This window comes from Ochotona curzoniae, unplaced genomic scaffold, assembly GCF_017591425.1.
Source record: "Ochotona curzoniae isolate NIBS_2020 unplaced genomic scaffold, NIBS_Ocur_1.0 contig_2210, whole genome shotgun sequence".
Classification (NCBI taxonomy): Eukaryota; Metazoa; Chordata; class Mammalia; order Lagomorpha; family Ochotonidae; genus Ochotona; species Ochotona curzoniae.
Window position 1 is genome coordinate 38,291,667 of NW_024465369.1, and position 23,136 is coordinate 38,314,802.

The 23,136-nt window shown below is 39.4% G+C and overlaps 1 protein-coding gene across 2 annotated transcripts in view; it reads right to left on the reverse strand.

Moving 5' to 3' along the window:
* The window catches only part of PDE11A (phosphodiesterase 11A), a 387,926-nt gene that overhangs the window by 348,239 nt on the left and 16,551 nt on the right, over window positions 1–23,136 (reverse strand). The window contains exon 1 of one of the 2 annotated variants that reach the window (XM_040971785.1): window positions 10,330–11,538. The exons of the other annotated variant lie outside the window; for it this stretch is intronic. Within the exon in view, the coding sequence (XP_040827719.1) occupies window positions 10,330–11,247 (918 nt within the window). The 5' untranslated portion in view covers window positions 11,248–11,538. Of the gene's footprint in view, window positions 1–10,329; window positions 11,539–23,136 lie in introns of those variants that run through there. 2 annotated transcript variants of the gene reach the window in all.

The following is a 23,136-nucleotide window of genomic DNA, read 5'->3' on the forward strand; positions in this document are numbered from 1 at the left end:
GCAGTCTCCTCTGTACCAAGACCCCAAATGGCAGAGCATCAAGAATAAGGAAAACAAGAAACCTTAATCAATACAGGAACTGTCACATTTTGATTAAAAAAAAAAATTCCCTTTTCTGTGCAAGGTTCTTTCCAGAGCCTAACCCTGTGCATTTTGAAACATTAATGAAGCCGTTCTGTCCTTTCACCATCCTTCTGAAAATCCCTTTCCATTATGTGATGAGAATGTGATGATTACATCTAATGTCTAGATCCTTACAAAGCACTATGGGGGTAGACATGTCCTGACATATTATCTCCGCTATAACTATTAAAAAAAAAAAAAAAGGAAGAACTTGGAAGAGAATTTAAGATTCTTCAGTCTGGGCCTACAGCACATTCTATTACTTGTGATATCATTTATAGTTGAACAACGTGTTTAGTAACCCAAGAATCTCATTCTCAAACAAATGAGCTTAATCAGGTTATGCAGGAGAAAGATTGCATAAATTAAACCACAGTCATCTCTTCCCTTAAGGCATGTTTGGTTCAGGTTAACTCCCATGGAGCTTCTTTGGGGATACAGCATATAAAAAAATTAAATAGAATTACCTGCAGAAAATCAAGCTATCAAATATCATTTCTAAGCTCACTTTAAATGGATTTTGATCACCAAGCTCTCTACACTGATAAAATTTAGAGTTTAATTCAAAGTAAGCTTTTCCTATTTGACTTGATCTCTATATACAAGTCTTAGTAAGTCAATTAATATAGGGATACTATTTTTTTAAGTTTATAGAAAATGGAATTAAAAGATAATCCTAGAGTAGTGGGTCCTTAGCTTAATGGTTAAGATACTCACATCCCATTATCAGAGTGCTTGGATTCAAGCTCTGGCCTTAGCACCTGACAACAATTTCTTTCTAGTGCAGACCCTGGGAATTAGCAACGATTGGTAAAGTTATTGAGTACTTGTCACCTATATGGCAGGACAAATCGGATATGCAGCTCCAGGTTCTATCTGGCTCAGTCCAAACCGTTACAGGCACTTGGGGAGTAAATCAGTGGTTAGAAGTGCACTTGTTCTCTCTCTGTGTCTCATTCTCTCCTCATCCCTCCCTCTCAAACAGTAAGCAAATGCATTTCTAAAAAGATAATTTTACTTTGGTGCAACAAAATACTTAAGTCTATGCATGGTTCTTTTTCCAAATATGCATCGTTCACAAATATTCACAAATACCCTCACATACATAGCTATTCTGCATAGTCTTCATATTATTTTCCAGAGGCACTTGCTATCTTTTGGTGTCCTGTTTTGTGCCAAAGGATTGACTGGGAAATGTTTTACCAGAGTTTGCCTTCTCTCCTTCGCCTCATACAGCTTAAGTCAATGAATGGTATTAGCAGGAGATGGCGGATGAGAGGAAGATAAGGTGTTCTTGGCTCCTTTTCCTCCAAGTCCTGCTTTGTCATGGCTGAATACCTCTTCACAGTTCTGGCCTGGCAGCCGTCTCCCACAGCTGTAGTTCTCTGTTAGAGTTCTAGTGGTTGCATCCCCACCCAACCCCTGCACTAAGATGTAAAAAGAAGAACATAGAAATCCAGCACATACCATGAGAAGGTAATTCACTCAGGGGAAAAGAGAAAGCACAGCAACTGGCTCAATTTGTTGGTGACAACTAGAAAGAAATAGAGAAAAAGACATGGCTCTGTCTTGGACATGCCCCTCTGACAGTTGGGAAAATCAGGTAATAAATACAGTTATCCTAGAAGTTTACATTTTATGAGATTTTTTGAGATTATGAAAAATATAATATTTGTAATCAAGAAACCTGAAGATACAATGCTCCTTAAAAACAAATAATCGGGCCCGGCGGTGTGGCCTAGCGGCTAAAGTCCTTGCCTTGAACGCGCCAGGATCCCATATGGGTGCCAGTTCTAATCCTGGCAGCTCCACTTCCCTTCCAGCTCCCTGCTTGTGGCCTGCAAAAGCAGTCGAGGATAGCCCAAGGCTTTGGGACCGGGACCCTGCACCCATGTGGGATACCCGGAGGAGGTTCCTGGCTCCTGGCTCCGGATTGGCATAGCATCGCCCGTTGCGCTCACTTGGGGAGTGAATCATCAGATGGAAGATCTTCCTCTCTGTCTCTCCTCCTGTCTGTATATCTGACTTTCCAATAAATAAATAAATATTAAAAAAATAATAATAATTGCATGGCTAGTCAATGCAATCCCCCACATCTAAAATGATTTGAAAGAAAAACAATCCTAGCATAAACAAGACCTTATGCTAGAAGGGGTGTTTTACTTTCAGGTTATTGTACTAAATGAGGGAATTACAAGAAAATTGGAAAAATGAGCTAGAGTCATGCTGTACTCTCCAACCTTCTCAGAAGTTGGCAGTGGGCAGTTGCTAGTCGTTAGTACTTGGTTAGTGTCAGTTTTCCTTATAATATGGTCTCCAGATAAAACAAAGTGCAAGGGAAAACGAAACAAAAAAAATAGCAAGGAAGAAGACTGGTGGAACAATTAATTTTATTTTATTGCCATAAATAAATCATTTATATAATTCACCTATTATCTGGATTTCATAATCCCTAGTTTTAAGAAAAATCTTCAAGATAAGGTACAAACGGTTACAATGTTGAGGGGATAAATTTCCTAACTGAGCAGTCTATATAAACAGTATAATCATTCTATTTGGAGGCATAGCAACTGTTCAATATAAGGGATGTATCAGTGAGAATATTCAATTGAAATAGAAAACCCTTGAGGTAGACCTTATACAATTCACTGCAGTGTATATGAAATAAGGAAGTTATGATTTTGATTTCAGAGTTCATAGCTAAGAGATCATTTAAGACAAGCACCCAAATAATTAAAATAATGGAAGAACAGAAGTACTTTAAAGGAAGCATTGTGGAAGCTCAAGCAAGGGAAAGATCATGTGCATTTTGAAGGAGCTGGGGCAGGATCAGCAAATCCAAAAATGTGGACTTTGGAGAGATAATACTAAGACTGGCCAAGAAAATGAGAAAACAATGGAGCAGGGAGGAGGTGCATACAACACTTACTAGGAGTGACTGTGTATGAAATTCTGCAATCCACACATCTCAGCTTAAATCCCAGCTCCTTCACAGACTGGCTGAATCACATTAAACAAATTATTTAAACCCTCCAAACTTGGTTTTTAATGGGAGTAGTAATAACTACCTCAGGAGATTGTAGCGAGGATTAAAAGAAGCAATGACTTACATGATGTCATAAACTGACTTACTGTTACTTAAATGTGGAGTTCCCCTTTACCTTCTATCATTATGTCTTTAAAATGTGACACCACCAGGCCCATGGTTGTGGCATATGGGTTGAGCTGCTGCCTGCAAAGCCAATGCCTGTATCCCATATTGGGACCAGTTCACATTGGGCCCATGTAGAAGACTTAGATGAAGTTCCTGGCTCCTGGCTTTGGTTAGCTATTGTGGACATTTATATAATGACCCAGTGAGTGGAAGGTCTGTTTCTCTCTGTAAATCTGCCTTTCAAATAAATACATCTTTAAAACTTGACACGTCATAAAGAGAATCTCATATATTTCCCCATTTTTTATTCATGTGTAAAAGAGTTCTTGTCCTAAATTTGAAAGTTTAAAGCTATATCTCATCATAAGAAATGTGATGAATCATTAACATATAAACCCACTTTTCCACTGAAATCAATCTGTTAATAAAAAAAACCTTTAGAATTTTAGGAAATGCACTTTTGTATATCAGGACGTCTTCTCCATTATTTCCATCCTAAATAAATTTAGCTCCAGTGCTTATAAATGACCAAGAACTAAGGCGTCCACAATATTAGAAATTTAACTCATTTTTAAAGAACTAAATGTCTTCCCTTATTATTCAAACTCAACTTTCCCAAAATAATACAGTTACACTACAAAGTATTGACTGTTAAAATAAAATATTGACTGACAATGCAGCAAGTAGCGTACCTTCAGGACCTTGTGTATTGTATTCTAAATAAAGCAACTCAAAGCTATTTCAGAGGAGAGCTTCACAGGATTCCTCAACATTATATTAAACATAAAACACTAGCTTTCAAATTAAGCCAGCATTGTAAATAAACAGGTGACCCAAACCTCAAAAATCAAAACAAGTTGGTCAGATTAGTAAACTTTTAGTTTATGGAAAAAAACTGATTTGACTTTAGAGCACCTTTCCATGATTCTATAGGAACTGTAATGTTCTGTAATACACTCTCATGTACAAAGCAGTAAACACAATTTGTCATTTTGTTTATCATGGTCATGTATCTGTCAGGAAGGAGGCATGAAATAGCAAATGTTTCCTGCTTCAAGCACAAAATCAATTCTGGTTCTGGACTACTGAATTTGTTCATGGTCCTGGGGAAACACTTACAGCACTAAAACTGTTCATCTTACACAAGATGTCATAAAACTATTTTATAGTCATAGTATTGGATCAATATCTGTCTTTTTAAGCAAATCTCAGTGACTCAGCCATTTTTTCCAGGACTGACTGTAGCCCATGTCTGTCTCCACTGGCTCATCAGAGCTGAATCACTGAAAATTAATTCTCTGATGAAGCACTTTAATGTAGTTATTTTAGTAGAAACAATCCTACAGTGAAATCCAATGAAAATGGATAATTAAATATCATCATTCATAGTGTTAATTTATATATGATAAATATGTCACTATAGCACAATGTGTCTTCTGTATAATTTTTTCACTTTGTTTTCTCTCTCAAGAAGAGCAAACAGTTCTGCTCAGAACACAAAAAGGCAAAGCAGAATTTGAATGAGTAAAGACACAGAAAGAGCAATCCTGTCAGGAAGGATACAAAGCACAGAAATAGAAAAGCACTATCCAGGCATTGAAAGTAGTACATAATCGGGAGGGAGATTAAGTCATACTGAAAGGCTTCAGCAGAAACTAATCTACAACAAAACTGAACTCCACCACTTTAGACTCAGTGTTTCATAATCATGACAAGATTCATGAGTGGTGACTAGTACAGGTGTACAGAGGTTCTGCCTGTTTAAAGATTAATAGTATGTTATGTGAACTTAATTTTCTTTGGATTTGCGCTATCTATGTGAAATCCAATGGGACAACTGAGTATGAAACTCAAGAGGGAGAACTGGTTCACACAAACAGGCTACCCTCCCACTGCCTCTCCTGGACTGGTTCTAGACTCTGTCCAGCCATGACCCCCAAAAGCAGCAAGTAGAAAACATCAGTCAGGGGAGAGGCTCATACTCCATGGTGATCCTAAATAGAGTCTGGCAGAAGACATCCAAAGAGAAGGATGCATCCCACATATTTCAGGGATGAGCAAGATTGTTTTTGTCTTACCTAGAATTGGCAGCACCATGCCACACCCAGCAGGCAACTCAGTGGGGACCTCTGGCCCATTCCCAAAATAGAAACTGAGTACTTTCCAGGCCAGAGTTTGCAATCCCCTAGGATATTTTGTAGGTGACGTCACTATACATTGGGAGGACAGAACTCTTGGGAAGGGGAAATTGACTTCTGAAGCCACACCTGATGTTCTATTTTCTTTTTATTTATTTAAATTTTTTTTTGCATTGAGCTCTGTTAATTACGCAGCTGGCCCCACTTCGAATATTCTCACTAATACATTGTATCTCCTGCTTTTAATAAAGGTACTACCACTACCTTTACTTCTCCCAGGATAGAAATTCTAGGTCATCATCCACTTCCCTCACTCCTAGTCCAAATTCACACCTATAGGACATCTCTCATGTCTGCTGTTGCCCATTCCCACTCTTTCTGTTTAGTTCAATCATTCACCCTGACTCCATGAGATTATCATTACTGATTTCTAATTATTTTTTACAATTTTAAGCAGTTCTGTTCAATCCACTCAGTCACTGCCACCAGGTTACCTGAAATACCTATTTATTCATACTAAAATGTTTTTGAAGTGTTCCTGTGGCTTACTGTTAGTAAAATGCTAAATCTAATCAGGTATTTAAGATTCTTCCTCCATCAGCCCTCCTTTGGCTTTTGCATATCTGCTGCATGTTTTGATAAAATGAAAACACTCACTGCTCCCTATGCACAATTTATACCTGCTTATCACCGTGACTGCAGAAACCATTTTCTTCTGTATCTGGATCATTTCCCCCAAAACCATGATCATCTTCACATGGGAAATCTAACCCTGTTTATAATTTAAATGATCTCTTCTCCATAAAGTCTTCCATTATGAGTCAAGACACAATGTCACTCCACTCTTTTCCATGAGTACTACCATTTACCTTGTGTAAATTATGAAACACAGCAAATATGAATTTGGATATAGTATATGGCTCTGACCTGCAAGTACTCATTGAGCAAGAAGCATGTCCACCCACCTTTGTCCACCCATAGTCTCTCTACCAAGAGCCTCAAGTAGCAGGGGTTCTGGTGCCTGTTTGTTGGAGCTAATGAAGAAATAGATCTGTTGTGTAAACAGATCAGATCTTCTGAAAGCCTGGCACACCTGCAATCTTTCTGCTTCATCCCCTTTCCTCTTTGACTTCTAACAAAACAGCCTTCTGCTTTTCAGACCCAAACCAATCAAACACCTGTATCATCACTATCAATACTAAAACAAATTCATCACACTTTTTATTAATGTTTAAAGTGCTATATACTGAGTGTTTAGAATAATCTCAAAGAGAACACCTGTTACTTGAGTGTTCTTAGTTTCATCCTCTTCAGGGCATTTTTTTCATTACTATAATAAAGAGAGCTGTTTAATAACTTATAACTGTCGGGAGAGAAAAGACAAATTACAGGTACTAGTAACCATAGTGGTTATCTAAAATAAATGGGCATTTTTTTCCAATTGCAATTCTTTCTTCCTAATTTCAAGCCTGTTTTGTTTTAGTTTTTGTTTTAGAAATGACTGAAGAAAGTGATGGCAAATAATGAAACTTCCTTGATGGGTTGTGCTGCCAAAACATCTATTTAGTATTTTATTAACTATTCTACCCTCCAAGGTAAGCATCGCAGCACAGCACGTTAAGCCATGACACTTACTGTGCCAGCATACCATATGGCGTTTCACATCAGAGTAACTGTTCCAGTCCTGGCTGCTCCATCTCCAACCTGGCTAATGTACCTTAGAAGAAAAAGTTCCAAGTATTTGTGTCCCTTTTTCCCATGTGGGAGACCCATATGGAGTTTCTGACTGCTGGCTTTGGTCATTTGTGGAATAAATTAGTGAATGGGCTCTCTCTCTCTTCCTTCCCTCCCTTTCTCCTTTTCTCCCTCCTTCCTCCTTCCCTCTCTCTCCTTCTCCATCTCTCCCCTCTTCATTGTTCTGCCTTTCAATTCCCTGTTATTAACATGCCATGTCTTCGCTACCTTGCTCTCACCCATGCTATGAACCTCAACTATTGAGACCCTTAATCTAATTATCAAATGACTATACTTAGGAACTGTGATAAATTTTTATATCACAAAACAAAGTTTGTTAGCTGAATCTAAGCAATGACCAATACTGGAATATAGCTGTTAAAAAAGAATCAGGAAGGATGATTATATATATATATATATATATACTTTAAGAAATTTACATATAATAGGTATAAAAACAATATCATAATAAAAGAACATGGATCTGGAAGACTGACAAGTTTAGTTCAAATAAATCTCTAAAATATAAAATATAAAAAATGAGGAAAATATTAGAACTGTGGTAAAGGATTCAACATTATTCAACTCAATAAAAATGTATCTTATCTGAGTTAGTATAGGTTGAGAGACAATCAGATGTTATCCACCACATTTAAGGGAGACTTAAGAGAGAGTAGAAAAATAGATATTTCTATATTCTGTGAATGTAAATCAGGTCCTAAAATATTTAATCTAACAGTGAAACATGAGATTAGGAAATATTAGGCTGATTTAAATGTGCTGAGTACTTAGCTCGGTCCCATATACAGAAAAAGGAGAGAGATAAAAAGACTACTTGCAAACTAAATATCATCTCATTATCATAAACTGTTACTATTTCCTGAGGAACTGCAATGTTCCTGGTTCTATTTTAATTCCTCAATTTATTTTCATCATAATAATCTTTGCCAAGCATGTATTATTATGCCCATCTTGCAGACTAGGAAATTGAGACTCAGAGATTATAGAATCTTCCCACAGTGACACTAATGTTGACTGTAGTGTACCATAATAAAGGGGAAAACTGCACGTTTTGTCAAGAAGCATAGCATGAGGAAAACAAAGAAAAACACATCTAGTTAAAACTATAGAATGCATGGCAGGAGCCCAATAGAGAAGGCAAACATAAAACTTTCTAACCATATGGAAATTAAGTTGAACCTAGACCTCAAATTCCCAACCCACATAAGACCCTTCTCCTACCTGCCTTTTGTCAGTAGTCCCAGAAACCCAATGTTATTTGCAACCATCACTGTTACCCTGAGAAAAACCAGGGGAGGGGAGAGAGAAAAGAGTTGAGGGGCACAGGGAATCTCTTTTCCCTATAGCAGCTTCCAAATATGAAAAGAAAACTTTACTATATGTGCAAAGGACAACTCACAGGAAGCAGCAGCTGCTGGAAACCTGATTTTTCATGCCCATGATATACCTATGGCTGTAATTCTGAGTACCAAAAAGACAAGTTAACTGCTGAGGAGGCCAAGAATTATGTTCTAGAAGGAATTGCAGCATTTGACCAGTATTAAATACAAGTCAGGAACTGGGAGACAACAGTGAGAAATCAGAGTTATAGAAATGAGAGAAAAGTCAATTTGGAGAGAAGTTATAAAAATAAAGGCAATAAATTGAATAGCATGCAATATTGATACCTAATATCAAGTATCATCCAACTAGAAAGGGATTTTCTTAGTCTAAGCACAAAAAAATGATGCGGCAATAAAGGAAAGAAAATGACCTGTTATTCTCACCATTTTTCTACAAATTCTTCAACATCTTAATTATTAATTTTTTTCTTCCATGTCTTTCCAACATTGTAGAAAAACACTTGCTAAAAATCTTTAATTAGTTGTTTGAGATAAACCTACTAAGTTCCTCAAGAAGGAAATTAGCGATATGCCAGATTAGTAACAAATTAGTATTATGTGTTATTAATATTAAAGGGTTGTCTTGACAGGCATCTGACAAAATCTTGAGATGTTTTTAGTACAACACAGTCAACATTCTGTTGTAAAATGTTCTATATAAAAGAATGATAGGAAGAAAAGTTTATATTTAGTGCCCTAACCATTATCTTTTGTTTTTCTGATCAACAGCAACTGAACTGTCTAAGAGAAACATGCAACTGTATGAGACAAGTATAAGTATTTATCTAACAGCCACAACATATTCACTACCAAGGAAAAAATTTCAATTCATTTCAACTTAGAAGTCTCACAGAAAGTAACATCCAGTATTATCATATTTAATGAATAGATACTGAACTGGCTTTCAGATCCAAACCTAATATCTAGTTCAAGTCAATGTGAAACTGAAAGGTTCAGAAGAACCAGACAACATGTTGGGTTTCTTTTCCAGTCGAAATTAGCATGTTTACCCTTCGAACCAGATGACCCCTGAAACAAGTAAAGAAAAATGAACACTATTTTTTTTCCCACAAACTGTCTGCTTTCTCAGTTCAGTAAAAGCTGTCTACAAATAACGGTGCATCCAAATTGAAAGACCACTAGCCTCTGTATTTGACCCAGCCTTTCTAGACTCAGTAACAGAAATAGTTAAAAAAAAAAAACAGATGCTGAGAAAACAAAGACAGGTCAGAGGGCCTGCTATTTTATTCTTCTTTCTTTCTCTTCTACCTTGGAACTCATGCAAATTCAAGCTAGAACAAGGGATAGGAAAGTAGTTGGGCACTCTGTGTCCCTTTCCAGTCTTAAATTAAAGAATGAAAATGAAGTATAGTCCTCAAAAGATACCACAGACACCAAAATGCCCATTTCCTTCAGACTAATACTGGAATTCTCAAAGAGGCATCTTTCTCCCTGCCTCCAACAATATTTTACAAACGCATTCTAAGCCTATAGCCTGATATTCTGAAAGACAACATATCTTGAGAGAAACATGTGTTATTGCTGAGTAACATTAATTTCCCAAAAAACATTATGATTTAGGAAAAGGCCATCACATCTAAGAAGATTCAGTAACATTCTAACTTGTCTAAACTCAAGAAGGCAGTTAAACAGCAAGATTCTAGAACTAACCTAACCTAATCTAAACTGATGTGTTCTGGGTTGTCAAAGGGCAACCCAACGTTTGGCGTCCAAGCCAATGGAGACTCAGGGACAAGAGGACAATGCAAAGTCCTACCTGATAGGCATCAGGAATGTTGACCGTTTCTCCATGCTCCCCGACATAGCCAATGATGCCTTTGCCCCAGGGGACTTGCACCTCATTGGAGTTCTCTGTGGTGCTGCAAGGCAGCAGTGGGGTTCCTGCATGCACATCAAAAAATTTGGAGACCAGACTCTTCTTGCCAGCAGCTGCCCCTTCCACCAGGAAGAGAGAGCAGCGGTCAGCATCCACCATGAGGCAGACAAAGATGAGGATCTTGTAGCTTAGGCTGGTAAGGTCAAGGTCATTGGAGATATCTTTGACCAGTTCCAGGAAGAACTGACGCTCATTATGCTTTTTGAGATGGCACTTGTAGTCGATGGCTGTCGGGGGATATTGAGGCAGATTCACCCTTGATTCCAGCAGGGCACTGAGAATGTGGGCTGTGGTGGGGGGCAGAGAACTGGCTTTCCGGAGAAGCGCCCTACGCCGGACGCTGCTCAGGGGTTCCTGGGCCCGGGAGGTCACCTGCTCATCATAGGTCCTATTCACATGGATGGCCTTGGAACGGGCAAAACTCTTCCTTAGCTCCTTCTGAGAAGCTCTCCGCTGCAGGCTCCCATCCACCCGGCTGCCACTAGCCCAGCTCGGGCTCAAGGGAACCCCAGCACAGTCCCCACTACCAGAAGGGGAGGGTTGGCTATTGGCAGAACCAAAAGGTCCAGAGCCACCACCACCACCGCTGACACCCTTGCCACCACTGCCTTGGGCTGTGCCACTGGTGCCAGTGGCAGCTGGCCTTGAACCTAACACCTCCTGACACTGACTGTGCCTCTGTAGCCACTTCTCCAATATTTCCTGCTTCCCCTTCCGCATCAAATAATCTTCAAGCAACTCTGGGTGCCTGTCCAGGAAAGTTTCCACCTCCCCAAAGTCCAGGTGGGTGGCTGTCATGATCCCAAACACAGCTTTCTTTGCCTCTCTACACTTGGACGGTAGGTTTGCCTGTCCCTGTCCTGAGGCCTCTAATTGTCCCGGCACATGTTTTCCCCACCAGTATTCCCTGCGCCGTGCCACCACCCTCTGACAGTAGCAGAACCCCAGCTGGGTAGTACCCCTTCCTTCTCTGGCTCAGAGTGGTCGGCACCACCCCGCCCCGTCTTGCTTCTCCGGCTTCGCAAAGGTGCCGCTGCCACTGCTCTGCACTGGAAGCCTGAAGCGATCCGCTGCTCTAGCTCCCGCCGCGCCACTGCCGCCGGTACCGCCGCCGCCGCCGCTGCTGTCACCGGGTGAACGGACCACTGTGCAGGGAGGTAAGGCAGGACACGCCCCTGAGTGAAACACGGAGCCTGGAGGGCGGGGTGGGGGAGGAGGCAACCACGGACTCCAAGCCAGCAAGAGTCCAGAGCCCGGGACGCCAGAGGGGTTCCTGGAAGAGTCTGTGGATCGCCTGGGAACACTGCCGACTCCCGACTGGCACAAGATGAGAATTGGAGAGCACCTTGTTCCCTCTCTTCCTGCCTCTCTTGCCTCTCCAGCCCTCCTGATTCCCCGCCCCTCAATCCTTCCCCGGTTCCAGGAGAGCCCTGGGGAGCCCAGTGGGAGCCCTAATACGAAGAAGTGTTGACGTCTGGCTGGGATCAGAACACAGAAGTGGACTCCGAGGAAAGCAGGATGCTCAGCCACAGGCAGGGCTATTTTCCAGGGATGTGGCTGTACAGTGTTGGCTCCTGAGATTCCTGGCACTGCCCGCTAGCACTGCCCAGGCCCTTAGGGTGTTCAGTAAATATGAATGGAACCGCATTTCCCTGAAATGAGTAGATGAAGCTCCCAAGGTGAGCAATTTGTGATTTTCACCAAATTCAGAGGCCTGGCTGGGATAGTGGTGGGGGGCGGGTGTCTGTGGAAGAAAGGTGTAAAACACCAGGACTTCAAATCAGAAGATCCTGCTGACAGGGGCTTGCAGCAAAGTGCATTGGGGTGGTTTCTCCTCCCTCCATAAATGACTGGGTTAGTGCCTCCTTCCCCAATGCATGCACTTCGTTTACTCTGTGTCCTGAGGCTGATGCATGGAAGGCTGCTTCTTCCCTGTCATGGGATGCTCCAGATCTGCCAGGTCTTACAATCAGGCAAACCATACCACCGTACCATCAGAACAGCAGATTTCCCCTGGACCTTCCACAAGCCTAGTGGATAAGCCTGGTGGCTGATCAGGAAAGAGGAGCAAACTGATAAGTCTCCTGAAGCCCAAAGGGCTCCTCCTCTTTGGAACTCAAAAGCAAACAGAGAATCTGGGAGAACATGACAGCACACAAGTGCCCTTGCAGACTGCCAAGTGATAATAAGGGGAATTGGAAAGAGCTGCAGAGGTGGTTTGTATGAATACACAGAGTTTCCAGGAGACAGCATCACACCTGGGGCCCATGAGGTAAACTGACTCCAGAAGATGTTCTCAGAGCCCAGAGACAAGGTGTACTGAGCATTGACTTGTGTTGGTCACTTAAAATTCACATGTTAGTATAATCTTCGCAAAATGTTTCTAAAGGCTTCTCTGTGTAAATGTGCCTTTCCAATAAAAAAAAATGTTTCTAAAGGGAAAACTTAACATCTAATTTACAGATGTGGAAACTGGGAAATGGAGTAATTTACCCAAGGCATACAGTCAGGCAGTGCAAGAGCTGGGAAATGGGCCTCTCTATTCTGGGTCCAAAAAAAGGCAACCTTAGTTATGCTGTTCTATTGTCTCCCAACTGTGTAAACTGAGTCTCAGTGCAAGAATCTGGACAAGGATCAGGGATGCAGGGCTGAGGCAGTACCAGAAGGACAGGCGGGAGAGAAAGAGACCTCAAAAAATCCCAAATTTCCTAGTCAGCATGTGGCATGTGCTTGGCACATAAATGGCATGTGCTTGGCACTGAGATGCAAGTGTGAACAAAATAAAACCATTGCCATTTTAGAACTTTTGTGATGGTGGGGAAATAGCCAGTGAACAAGAGAAAAAAAATATAGAGTAATAGCATGTCAATGGTAAATTATATGCAGAAAAAAAACAAAGCTTGACAAGGAATTAAAGGGGTGAAGTGATAGAAAAATTCTTAAGGAGAAGACACCTACAGATATGATGAGTAAGAGGGAATGAGCTGTGTCCAAACCTATCATACATGTGTTCCAGTTAGGGGAAGCAGGAGCTAAAGTTATGAATCAGTTTGCATTTTCATTATTTAAGAAACACCAGGGCCAGGCATGATGGCTCAATTGCCTAATCCTCCCCCTGCAAGTGCCAGGTTCCAATATGGGCACTAATTTGTGTCCCATCTTCTCCATTTCCCATCTGGCTTTCTTTCTGTTTATGGCCTAGGAAAACAGCAGACTATACCCCAAAGCCTTGGGACCCTGCACCCATGTGGGAGATCACGAAGAAGTTCCTGGCTTCAGATCCATTCAGCTCCAACCGTTGTGGCCACTTGGAGAGTGAAAAAGTAGATGAAAGATCTTTCTGATTCTTCTCTCTGTAAATTTGTCTTTCAAAAAAAAAAAAGATAAATCTTAAAAAAGAAAGAAAAGCAAGGACACTAGTCAAGAAACAGTGAATCAAGCAAAGAATATTGATGGCTTGGAGTTACCGCCTACCCAGAAAGTGAGTAGTAATCAAACAATCAATCAATCAAATGCCAGCACAGTAAATATGAATGGAACTGCATTTCCCTGAAATGAGTAGATGAAGTTCCCAAGGTGAGCAATTTGTGACTTTCACCAGATTCAGGGGCCTGGTTGACAAGATGGTGGGAGGGCAAGTGCATGTGGAAGAAAGGCATAAAACAAGGCCCGGCGCGATAGTGTAGTGACTAAGGTCCTTGCCTTCAATGCACCAGGATCCAATATAGGAGCTGGTTCTAATCCCGACGGCCCCGCTTCCCATCCAGCTCCCTGCTTGTGACCTGGGAAAGCAGTCAAGGACGGCCCAAAACATTGGTACCCTGCACCCATGTGGGAGACCCGGAAGAAGCTCCTGGCTCCTACCTTCAGATTGGCTCAGCTTCAGCCATTGCGGCTGCTAGGGGAGTGAACCATCTGACAGAAGATCTTCTTCTCTGTCTCTCCTCCTATCTGCATGTTCGTCTTTCCAATAAAAATAAATAAATCTTTTTTTTTAAAAAAGAAAGAAAGGTGTAAAACACTAGGACTAGCACATAGAAAGTATTCAATACATGTCACCAGTTGTTATCATTATTTTCATCACTATTATTATCTTGAAAAGATAATATACGGAAACCTCACTACATGGAGCCACATCTCTATCACTTGAGTAATTTATTAACACCATGGTAAACGGTATACTGGCAAATGGTACCATGGTTCATAGAAATGTAACAAGAACCTATTTTGGCATCTGTTTTCAGTTTTGTGCTTTGTCACATCACATCATGGAGCTTGCAATAAGGCATGATACAAAGGTCTACTATAGAAAACCTCCAATGCCACTAGATAGGATTTGTTTCACTTGTTGTTAAACATATGCCAGTATTCAGTGGAAATAATTGAAAAATCCAGCAATTGAAGAATGAGTAAATAAAATATGGAATATCCAGCCATTGGAATATTATACAGCCATTTAAAATGAATGAAGTATTCATATTTTCTTCAACTTGGATGTAACTTAAAAACATTATGCAAAGTGAAGCAAGTCATTCACAGAAGACTACAGGATGCATCACTTCATTTACATAAAATGTCCAGAGGTAAATCTATAGACCGAAAGTAGAATACTCTCCAGATAGAGAAGGTGGGTGATCATCTTTAAGAAGAGATTTTGGAGAGTGGTGCAGGTAATGGAGTTATAAATCAACTGTAAAACTGTGGAGAGGACTGCAACATCTGTGAATATGTTAAAATTATTTAATTGGGCATTTTAATGGTTAAATTATACAGTATATAAACTGTAACTCAACAAATCTGTTATAAAGCAGCAATAGGAAAACCATTTACTAAGACTCAGTTGGTCACTAAATAGCAGCACTATCATGAATGGAACAAGAAAAGCACTGAGCATCCTCAGGAAGGGTGATATATACAAGCACTGGGCTGCCAGAAAACATGAGGTTTAATAAACGCACATTTTCTTAATTTCAACATCCATGTGTTCCTTATTTATATAAGCAGTAGTTTAGCATTTACAATGTTTGAAGCTGTAGGAACAAAAGAAGACTAAGGGGGAAAAAAATCCCACTGCTTTTGATTGAGGATCTCGATCTACAGTATCAGGAGATGGATGCTGAGAAGGCATAAGGCAAGCAACAACAGAGATCTGGAAAACTGAATTTGGTATTTCTCACTTGGATTTGAATTGACTGCAAATGTTTCTTGCTTGTTACATGAGGTCCTCTGGGAACTAATGTCTGGGGAAGAGACTGAGAAGGTAACATTAAATACATGTAAGACAGCTCCCAGGAATATGATGTAGTGCTGAATAATAAGACATGTGTTGACGTGGTCCTGCCATTTCCTCTTCACTCTCAATCTGTAGATGGTATGAGTCATACTCCCAAGAGGAAAGAGAACACTCTGAAAATAATTCCAAGAAGGTTAATTTATGAATAAACTAATCACCCCAGTGAAGTACAGGTTAATGAGGAGGCTGGTAAAGAAATCTGCGATTCCACAGTGGCAGAGAAGTCCTCACTCTGCACCTGATAGGATGAGGGAGCAACAGGTAATAAATCCTGGAAAGACGGAAGTTGGCATAGTGGTACCTGGCTTGAAGGGAGTTGTATGACCTGTCAAAGAACAGTGACAGTTCAAGTAGAACTCAAAGGAAAGATATCACGAATAAAAACTATAAACTCACTCTCCTTCCTCTCTGAGACCACCAAGATCCAACTAGAATATAGGAGATGATAGAGCCTGCTTATGGAATATTTAATCATCTTTCACGGGCAAAAAGTAACAGGGAAAGGGGAAGATTTGTGTAAGACCCACTGGAGCAAACAGAAGGTGCTTATTGCAATATTCAACTTTAAGAAAGCCTCTTTACGAAATAATGACCCAATATGGGAACTCAAATATATTCCCTTAAGGGATAAAAATAAATTAACCCTTAGCAAATATAATGCCAAAATTGTTCCTATGTAATCCTGCCCTCTTCTGCTCATCCATAAATTCCATCAAAACCATGCATCTACAACCAACTGATCTTTGACAAATGCACCAAAAACATGCACTACAGAAAGCACAGTCTTTTTAATATATGGTTCGGGGGAAACTGGATATCCAAGTACAGAGCACTGAAATTCTGTTCGCCATTCATCTTCTATAAAAGTCAAGATGTATCAAAGATCTCAATGTAAGATCTAAACTGTAAGACCACTAGAAGAAGACACAGGGAAGTATTTCAAGACAACAACAATGTCAATAATTGTTTTTGATAAGACTGCAAAAGCAGAAGAAGCAAAATCATAAACAGACAAATGGGATTACATTCAATTAAAAAGCTTATGAAGGGAAAACCAATGGAAAGGGAGAAAATATTTGCAAACCATGCATCTGACAAAGACATAGGAGCTCAAACAACAGTAACAATCTAAATTATTCAATTAGAAAATAGAAAGGGGGATTCAATAAACATTTCTCAAACTGAAGAAATACAGACGGCTAGCAAATATATGAAAAAAGTGTTGAATATCTCTAACTATAAAAGAAATGCAATCAAAACCACAATGAGGTGTTACCTCAACCCAGTTAGAAGTTATTTTTCAAAAGACTCAAATATGAAATATTCATTTGTTCTAGTGTTGAAGCATCTGGTTGGGATGCTAAAATCCCACATCAGAGTTCCTGAGTTCAAGTCCCCAGTTTGCTTTCAGTTCCAGCTTCAAACTAATGGAGGCAGCAGGAGATGGCTCACAAACACCTTGGGTTTATCACCTCCAAGATCACTTCTGTTCCTCCCCATCTTAAATAACTCAATCCTGAACATACATTAGACATTTCTTTTTGAAGTAAGCTCCCTCTTCTCCAAAGTCACTTTCCTTAAATCAAGACTTCAACCATCTGCTCATGCTCTACCAACCAGTATCATCTTCCCATACAACATGTGTGTTAATAATGGCACATCCTTGTTTATAAACTGTTCTATTTATAGAATGGAATTCTTACCAACATATATGTAGTGGGTTGAATGGCAACTCACCATGTCCACCCAGAATCTCTGAATACAACCTATTTGGAAAGAGGGCCTCTGCAGATGTAATCAAGATTCTCAAGATCAGATCATCCTGGATTTAGGGTGAAACCAAATCCAATTATACTTCTTTTTCAAGGCACAGAAGACATACAGAGAGAAGGTGTTGTGAAAAATTGCTGATAGCTACCCAAGCTAGAAAATAGGCATGGAACACATTCTCAGAACCTCCAGTAAAGTATCAATGTTCCACCCCCTTCATTTCACAGTTTTGACCTCCCAAACTGCCAAGTTGTGTTATTTTCACAGCATCCCTAGGAAACTAACATTATACCCTTTATTCATTACACCTTTGTTTTCCATCTCCTTTCTCATCTCCTACTATCTTCCATGCATTCAGACCCTGCTCTCTTCTGAACTTCTTGAAATCCACTTCTCTCCCTCCATGGCCTCTCATACTTCACTCTTCCATTAAAATCCATTAGAAGTGTCACACCCTAGTGAAGTATTACTTGTTTCCTCGGTAAAATGATGTGCTCCATCCTCCTATGTACTCTGTCCTGCTTTCATAGACACTTTGGGCAGCTATCTCCTGTAAATCATTTCACACTTTCTATTGACTCAGCACAATATAATGCATCCAGTTCTCCAACATTTTTAAAGTGTTTATTATAGAATACATGTGTTTCTTTATATCTTTTTTTAGTTAGAAACTGAATTCACTCCGAGCCACAGCCTTGCCCACATTTATAATCATATAAAGATTAATAAGTATCAAGAAGGTAAGTTTCAATATTTCAAGGATCCAAGTGAGCAATAATAATCAGTAAAGTTACAAGAAGTTAGAAACCCAAGCCACAATCTCTTAAATATTTTCTTCTTAAAATAGAGTATTTTATTTCACAAATAAAACCACCAGTAATAAAAGTATCTTGTTGAACTATGACATATTGATGAAATAAATATATTGACTTTGTACTGTTTCAAAATATTTTACAAATATTAAGATTCAAAGTTCAAAGAAGACATAAATGTAATGTTTTTTTAAAGTCTTATTTTTTTTTATTTTAAAGGCAGATTTTACAGAGTGAGAGAGAGAGAGAAAGAAAAGCTCTTACACCCACTGGTTTAGTTCCCAAATGACTATAGTGCCCACAGCTGACCTGATTCAAAGCTGGGAGCCTCTGGGTCTCCTATATGGACTCAGGGTCCCAAGGACTTGAGCCTCCTGTGCTGTGTTCACAGACCAAAAACAAAGAACCAGATCAGAGGTAGAGCAGCCAGGACACAAACAGATGCCCATTTTGGATGCTAGTGCTGTAGGATGGAGGATTAGCCTGGCCACCTCACCAGACTCAAGATAAATATTTTTTAAATTATTTATATATTCATAATGTAATTGTTTAAAAAATATATCTTAAACAGGGCTTGATGTGACAGCCTAGTGGTTAAATCCTTGCTTTGCACCTGCCAGGATCCCATATGGGCACCAGTTTGTATCCCAGCTGCTCCACTTCCCATCCAATCCCCTGCTTGTGACCTGGGAAAGCAGTGGAGGACATCCCAGACCCTTGAGACCCTACACCCATGTGAGAGACCTGAAAGAAACTCCTTGCTCCTGGTTCCAGGCTTCATATCAATTCAGCTCTGGCTGTTGCAGCCACTAGGAGAGTGGACCAGCAAATGGAGGACCTTCCTGTCTCTCCTTCTCTCTGTATATCTGCCTTTCCAATAAAAAAATAATAATAAATCTTTTAAAAACATATCTTAAACAATCAGCACTGTAAAATTAGATAGCAAGACTACAAAGCAATGCTAGAATCACTCATTTAGGGATACTATTGTGGTACAAGAGGTTAATGTACTGCCTGTGATAAACATTTATATATGTACTTCTCATCCACCTCCCTACTAATGCACCTGGGAAAGCAGTAGAAGGTGGCCCATGTGCCTGGGCCCCTGTTACCCTGCGTAGACGAAAATGAAGTTCTTGGCGCTAGTTTCAGCATGCCCCAAATGTAGCCCTTTGGAGAGCGAACCATCAGGTGGAAAATGTCTTGCTCTCTCCGCACACACCACCAAATCCTTCTATACTCCCTCACCCCCATCCCATAACTCTGCTTTCTAATGAATAAATAAATATTTTAATGGAATAGGACTGACACCAAAATCTATAAAAGAAATCAAAGGTACTCTTAAATATCATTGGATACTGTTTATATTCAACAGTAATACATAGCTATGATTAATACTGAGAGTATGCACTTACTACTATCAGAAAAAAAGTGGAAAATTCAACAACATACTTTAATATGGGTTTTGAGGTAAAGAACAAATATATAAGAAGAAGGACAGAAAAAAATGATAATGTTTTTCTTCTTAATTGACATGTTTTCATTCACTAAAACAAAAAGAATTAGTCATTCCAGGCAATATTTTTCATGTATTAGGAAAATTCTATAATAGAATATAAATGTCTCATCATTTACAGAGTCTTCATTTATCTCATCTGTTATTTATTAACTGATTCAAAGATGAAATATTATTCCAAAAGTAACTTTCACAGTAACTAATATTAAAAACCAAATGTGTCAACCAAGGCCAAGGATCTCTAGTTTCAAATAAGCATTTTTTTTAAAGATTTATTTATTTTTATTACAAAGTCAGATATACACAGTGGAGGAGAGATAGAGAGGAAGATCTTCTGTCTGATGATTCACTCCCCAAGTGAGTGCAATGGCCGATGCTGTGCCGATCCGGAGCCAAGAGCCAGGAGCCAAAAGCCAAAAGCCAAGAGCCAAGAGCCAGGAGCCAAGAACCTCCTCCAGGTCTCCCCCACGGGTGCAGGGTCCCAAAGTTTTGGGCCGTCCTCGACTGCTTTCCCAGGCCACAAGCAGGGCGCAGGGTGGGAAGTGGATTCACTCCCCAAGAGAGCACAACAGTCGGTGCTGTGCCAATCCGAAGCCAGGAGCCAAGAACCTCCTCCAGGTCTCCCACACAGGAGCAGGGTCCCAAAGCAATGGGCCGTCCTCATCTGCTTTCCCAGGCCACAAGCAGGGAGCTGGATGGGAAGTGGAGCTGCTGGGATTAGAACCGGCACCCATATGGGATCCTGGCACCCATATGGGATCCTGGCGCGTTCAAGGCGAGGACTTTAGCCGCTAGGCCACGCCACCAGGCCCTCAAATAAGCATTTTTAGAATATACTATACTAGTTATTTATAAAAATATCTATAGTATTTTAATGTCAGAATTTAACTTTCTGAAATAAGTGAGAAAAAATGAAGACAATTTGAAATTGGGAAATCAAATCTACAAAGTCTTACTTATTTGGAATATAATGTGAAATAGTAGCTGACATAACTGGGAACTCTATATCACTGCTATATGCTTTAAGAGCAGCTAATAAATGTAGTGTCATGCATTTCACTCAATCCAAGACAGAAATTAACACTGTCTACTCTTCCTAAAGTTTAGTCTCTGGTTTTCTCATTTGTGCTTTCTTTCAGAATACATACATTCTCATATATACTGGACATTTCCATCACCAGCCACTGTACAACCAAAAATTGCTAATCCATGCCTTGCTACATCAACATTACAAATATTAAGAAAATTTTAATACTACTTCCCATCCAGCTCCTTATTAATGTACCTAGGAAGACAGCAGCAGATGACCCAGGTACACAGGCGCTTGCCACAAATGGAAGCCTGACCACAACAGAGTTCCTGGCTCCTGGCTCAGCCTTGGCTGCTCTGGCAATTTGGACAGTGAACCAGACGATAGAAGATTTTCATTCATTCATTCATTCATTCATTCATTCATTCTCATTCTCTCTCTCTTCCTTCTCTCCCTTTTCCTCCTTCCATCCCTCCCTCTTTTTCTTCCCTCTTCTGTCACCTTGCCTCACAAATAAACAAATATTTTTCTAAATGATCAAAACAGACATCTTTCTCAACCTGAATACCTTTTCCAGCACTCTTTCATCCAGTCTTCAGCTTCAGCTACACCAAATTTTACCATTAAATGAGCTTCATTCTCCAAAGATATTCTGACATCTTAAGGGATTTGTAATCAGTTTTTGTTTGCTTATAATATGATTCATCATATTCTTCAGTATTTCTCTATTAAGCTGAAAACAATTCTAATGATCTGCTCTGAAAATCTGTATTATAGTATTACTTTTAAAAAGTGATTGCCAAAGACGTCTCCCCCAAAACAATACCAGATTGAAGTTTCTTTGTATTTCCACAATAAAATGTATCTTTAATCATGTATCAGGGACTATCCAATACTATGTAAATGGGTTCTTCCCAATGAGTAGATTTTCTAGTACAGGGAAAATGTTGTTATCTATCAGCTGATCACAGTGAGGGCCACTTAGACAGAGTTACCTTTATAACTCTAATGTTACAAAAAAAATGATTTTAGGTTGAATCCCCCTATGTTTCATATTTTCTAGTGCAAAGCCATGGTAGGGCAAGTTACTTAACTTTTTCATGCCTCAGTTTTTTAAAATGTGAATCACTTCCTCAATATGATCACTGTCAAAATAAAATAAGCTCCTACGTATGCAGAACTGAGAATCTAATCTGGCACAGAGTAAGCTCTCAAAAAATGTTAACCACTGTATTGTTGCTGTTGTTATTATCATTATTTTACCCACTAAGTCGTATACTTAATATACATTTTTTAATATTGATGATATTTTGAGGAAAAAAATGCGACTTGAAAAATTATTTCAAAAACAAATAATTTTTAGCCAGTTGGGAGTAATTGTAAAATCACTGTAGAGGAAAACAAAACCCAACACAGCTAAATATTTCAAGGAACACAGTTGTGGCAAAAATCTGAAACAATTTTAGGAAGCAAAAGCAAAAGAAAATGCAAAGCAAGCACACTAGCCAACAAACAAAACACTACATAGAAAAATGACACATTTGCTTTTCAAAAGAACTGGCAAATACTGGTTTTGAAAGACTAGCCAAGAAAGCACATACTCAGAAGTGTCACACAGATGAACACAAAGAGCCACACCAGAAAGTGTCAACTTCGCTTCTCCCTTCTGTAGCAGATCACCGTGTCCTGACAAGTAATACAGCTAAGAGCACCACATTCCCAAAATATACATAAAACATATTTCTTAATAGCTCACTATTAACAAAATTGGTCTTCTGTCTGGGTTTTTATAAAACAACATCAAAGTTACTGATGTAGGAAAAAGTTTAACTAATTTTTCTTTTGTATCTGATGTTTTAATTACTCAGCTACACTTCTAGCTTTTCTATGAGACAGAAATGATAAATGCTTATAGAAACTTAAACATAATGAGACTACATAATAAAGGAAAAACAAGTCTGTAAGTGTGGAATGTATCAACAGACAAGTGAATTGATACACATATGCACAGATATATAAAACTGCTTATAAAATTCAATGACTGTGAAAGTAATCAGAAATTTTTCTTTATGAAATGGTATATTATAGGCATCCTTGTTTATCAGAATAAAGCCTTCAAAAAAAGATTTTCACTTTCAAGTTACCACTCCAAGAAGGCAGGCTATGTTTATTTCATCCAGAAATATGAGAGAAATAATTTTTTTCTATATCAGAATTTATCCTCTTATGAAAACTATATTTCTCAGATACTGGGTAGAATTGAATC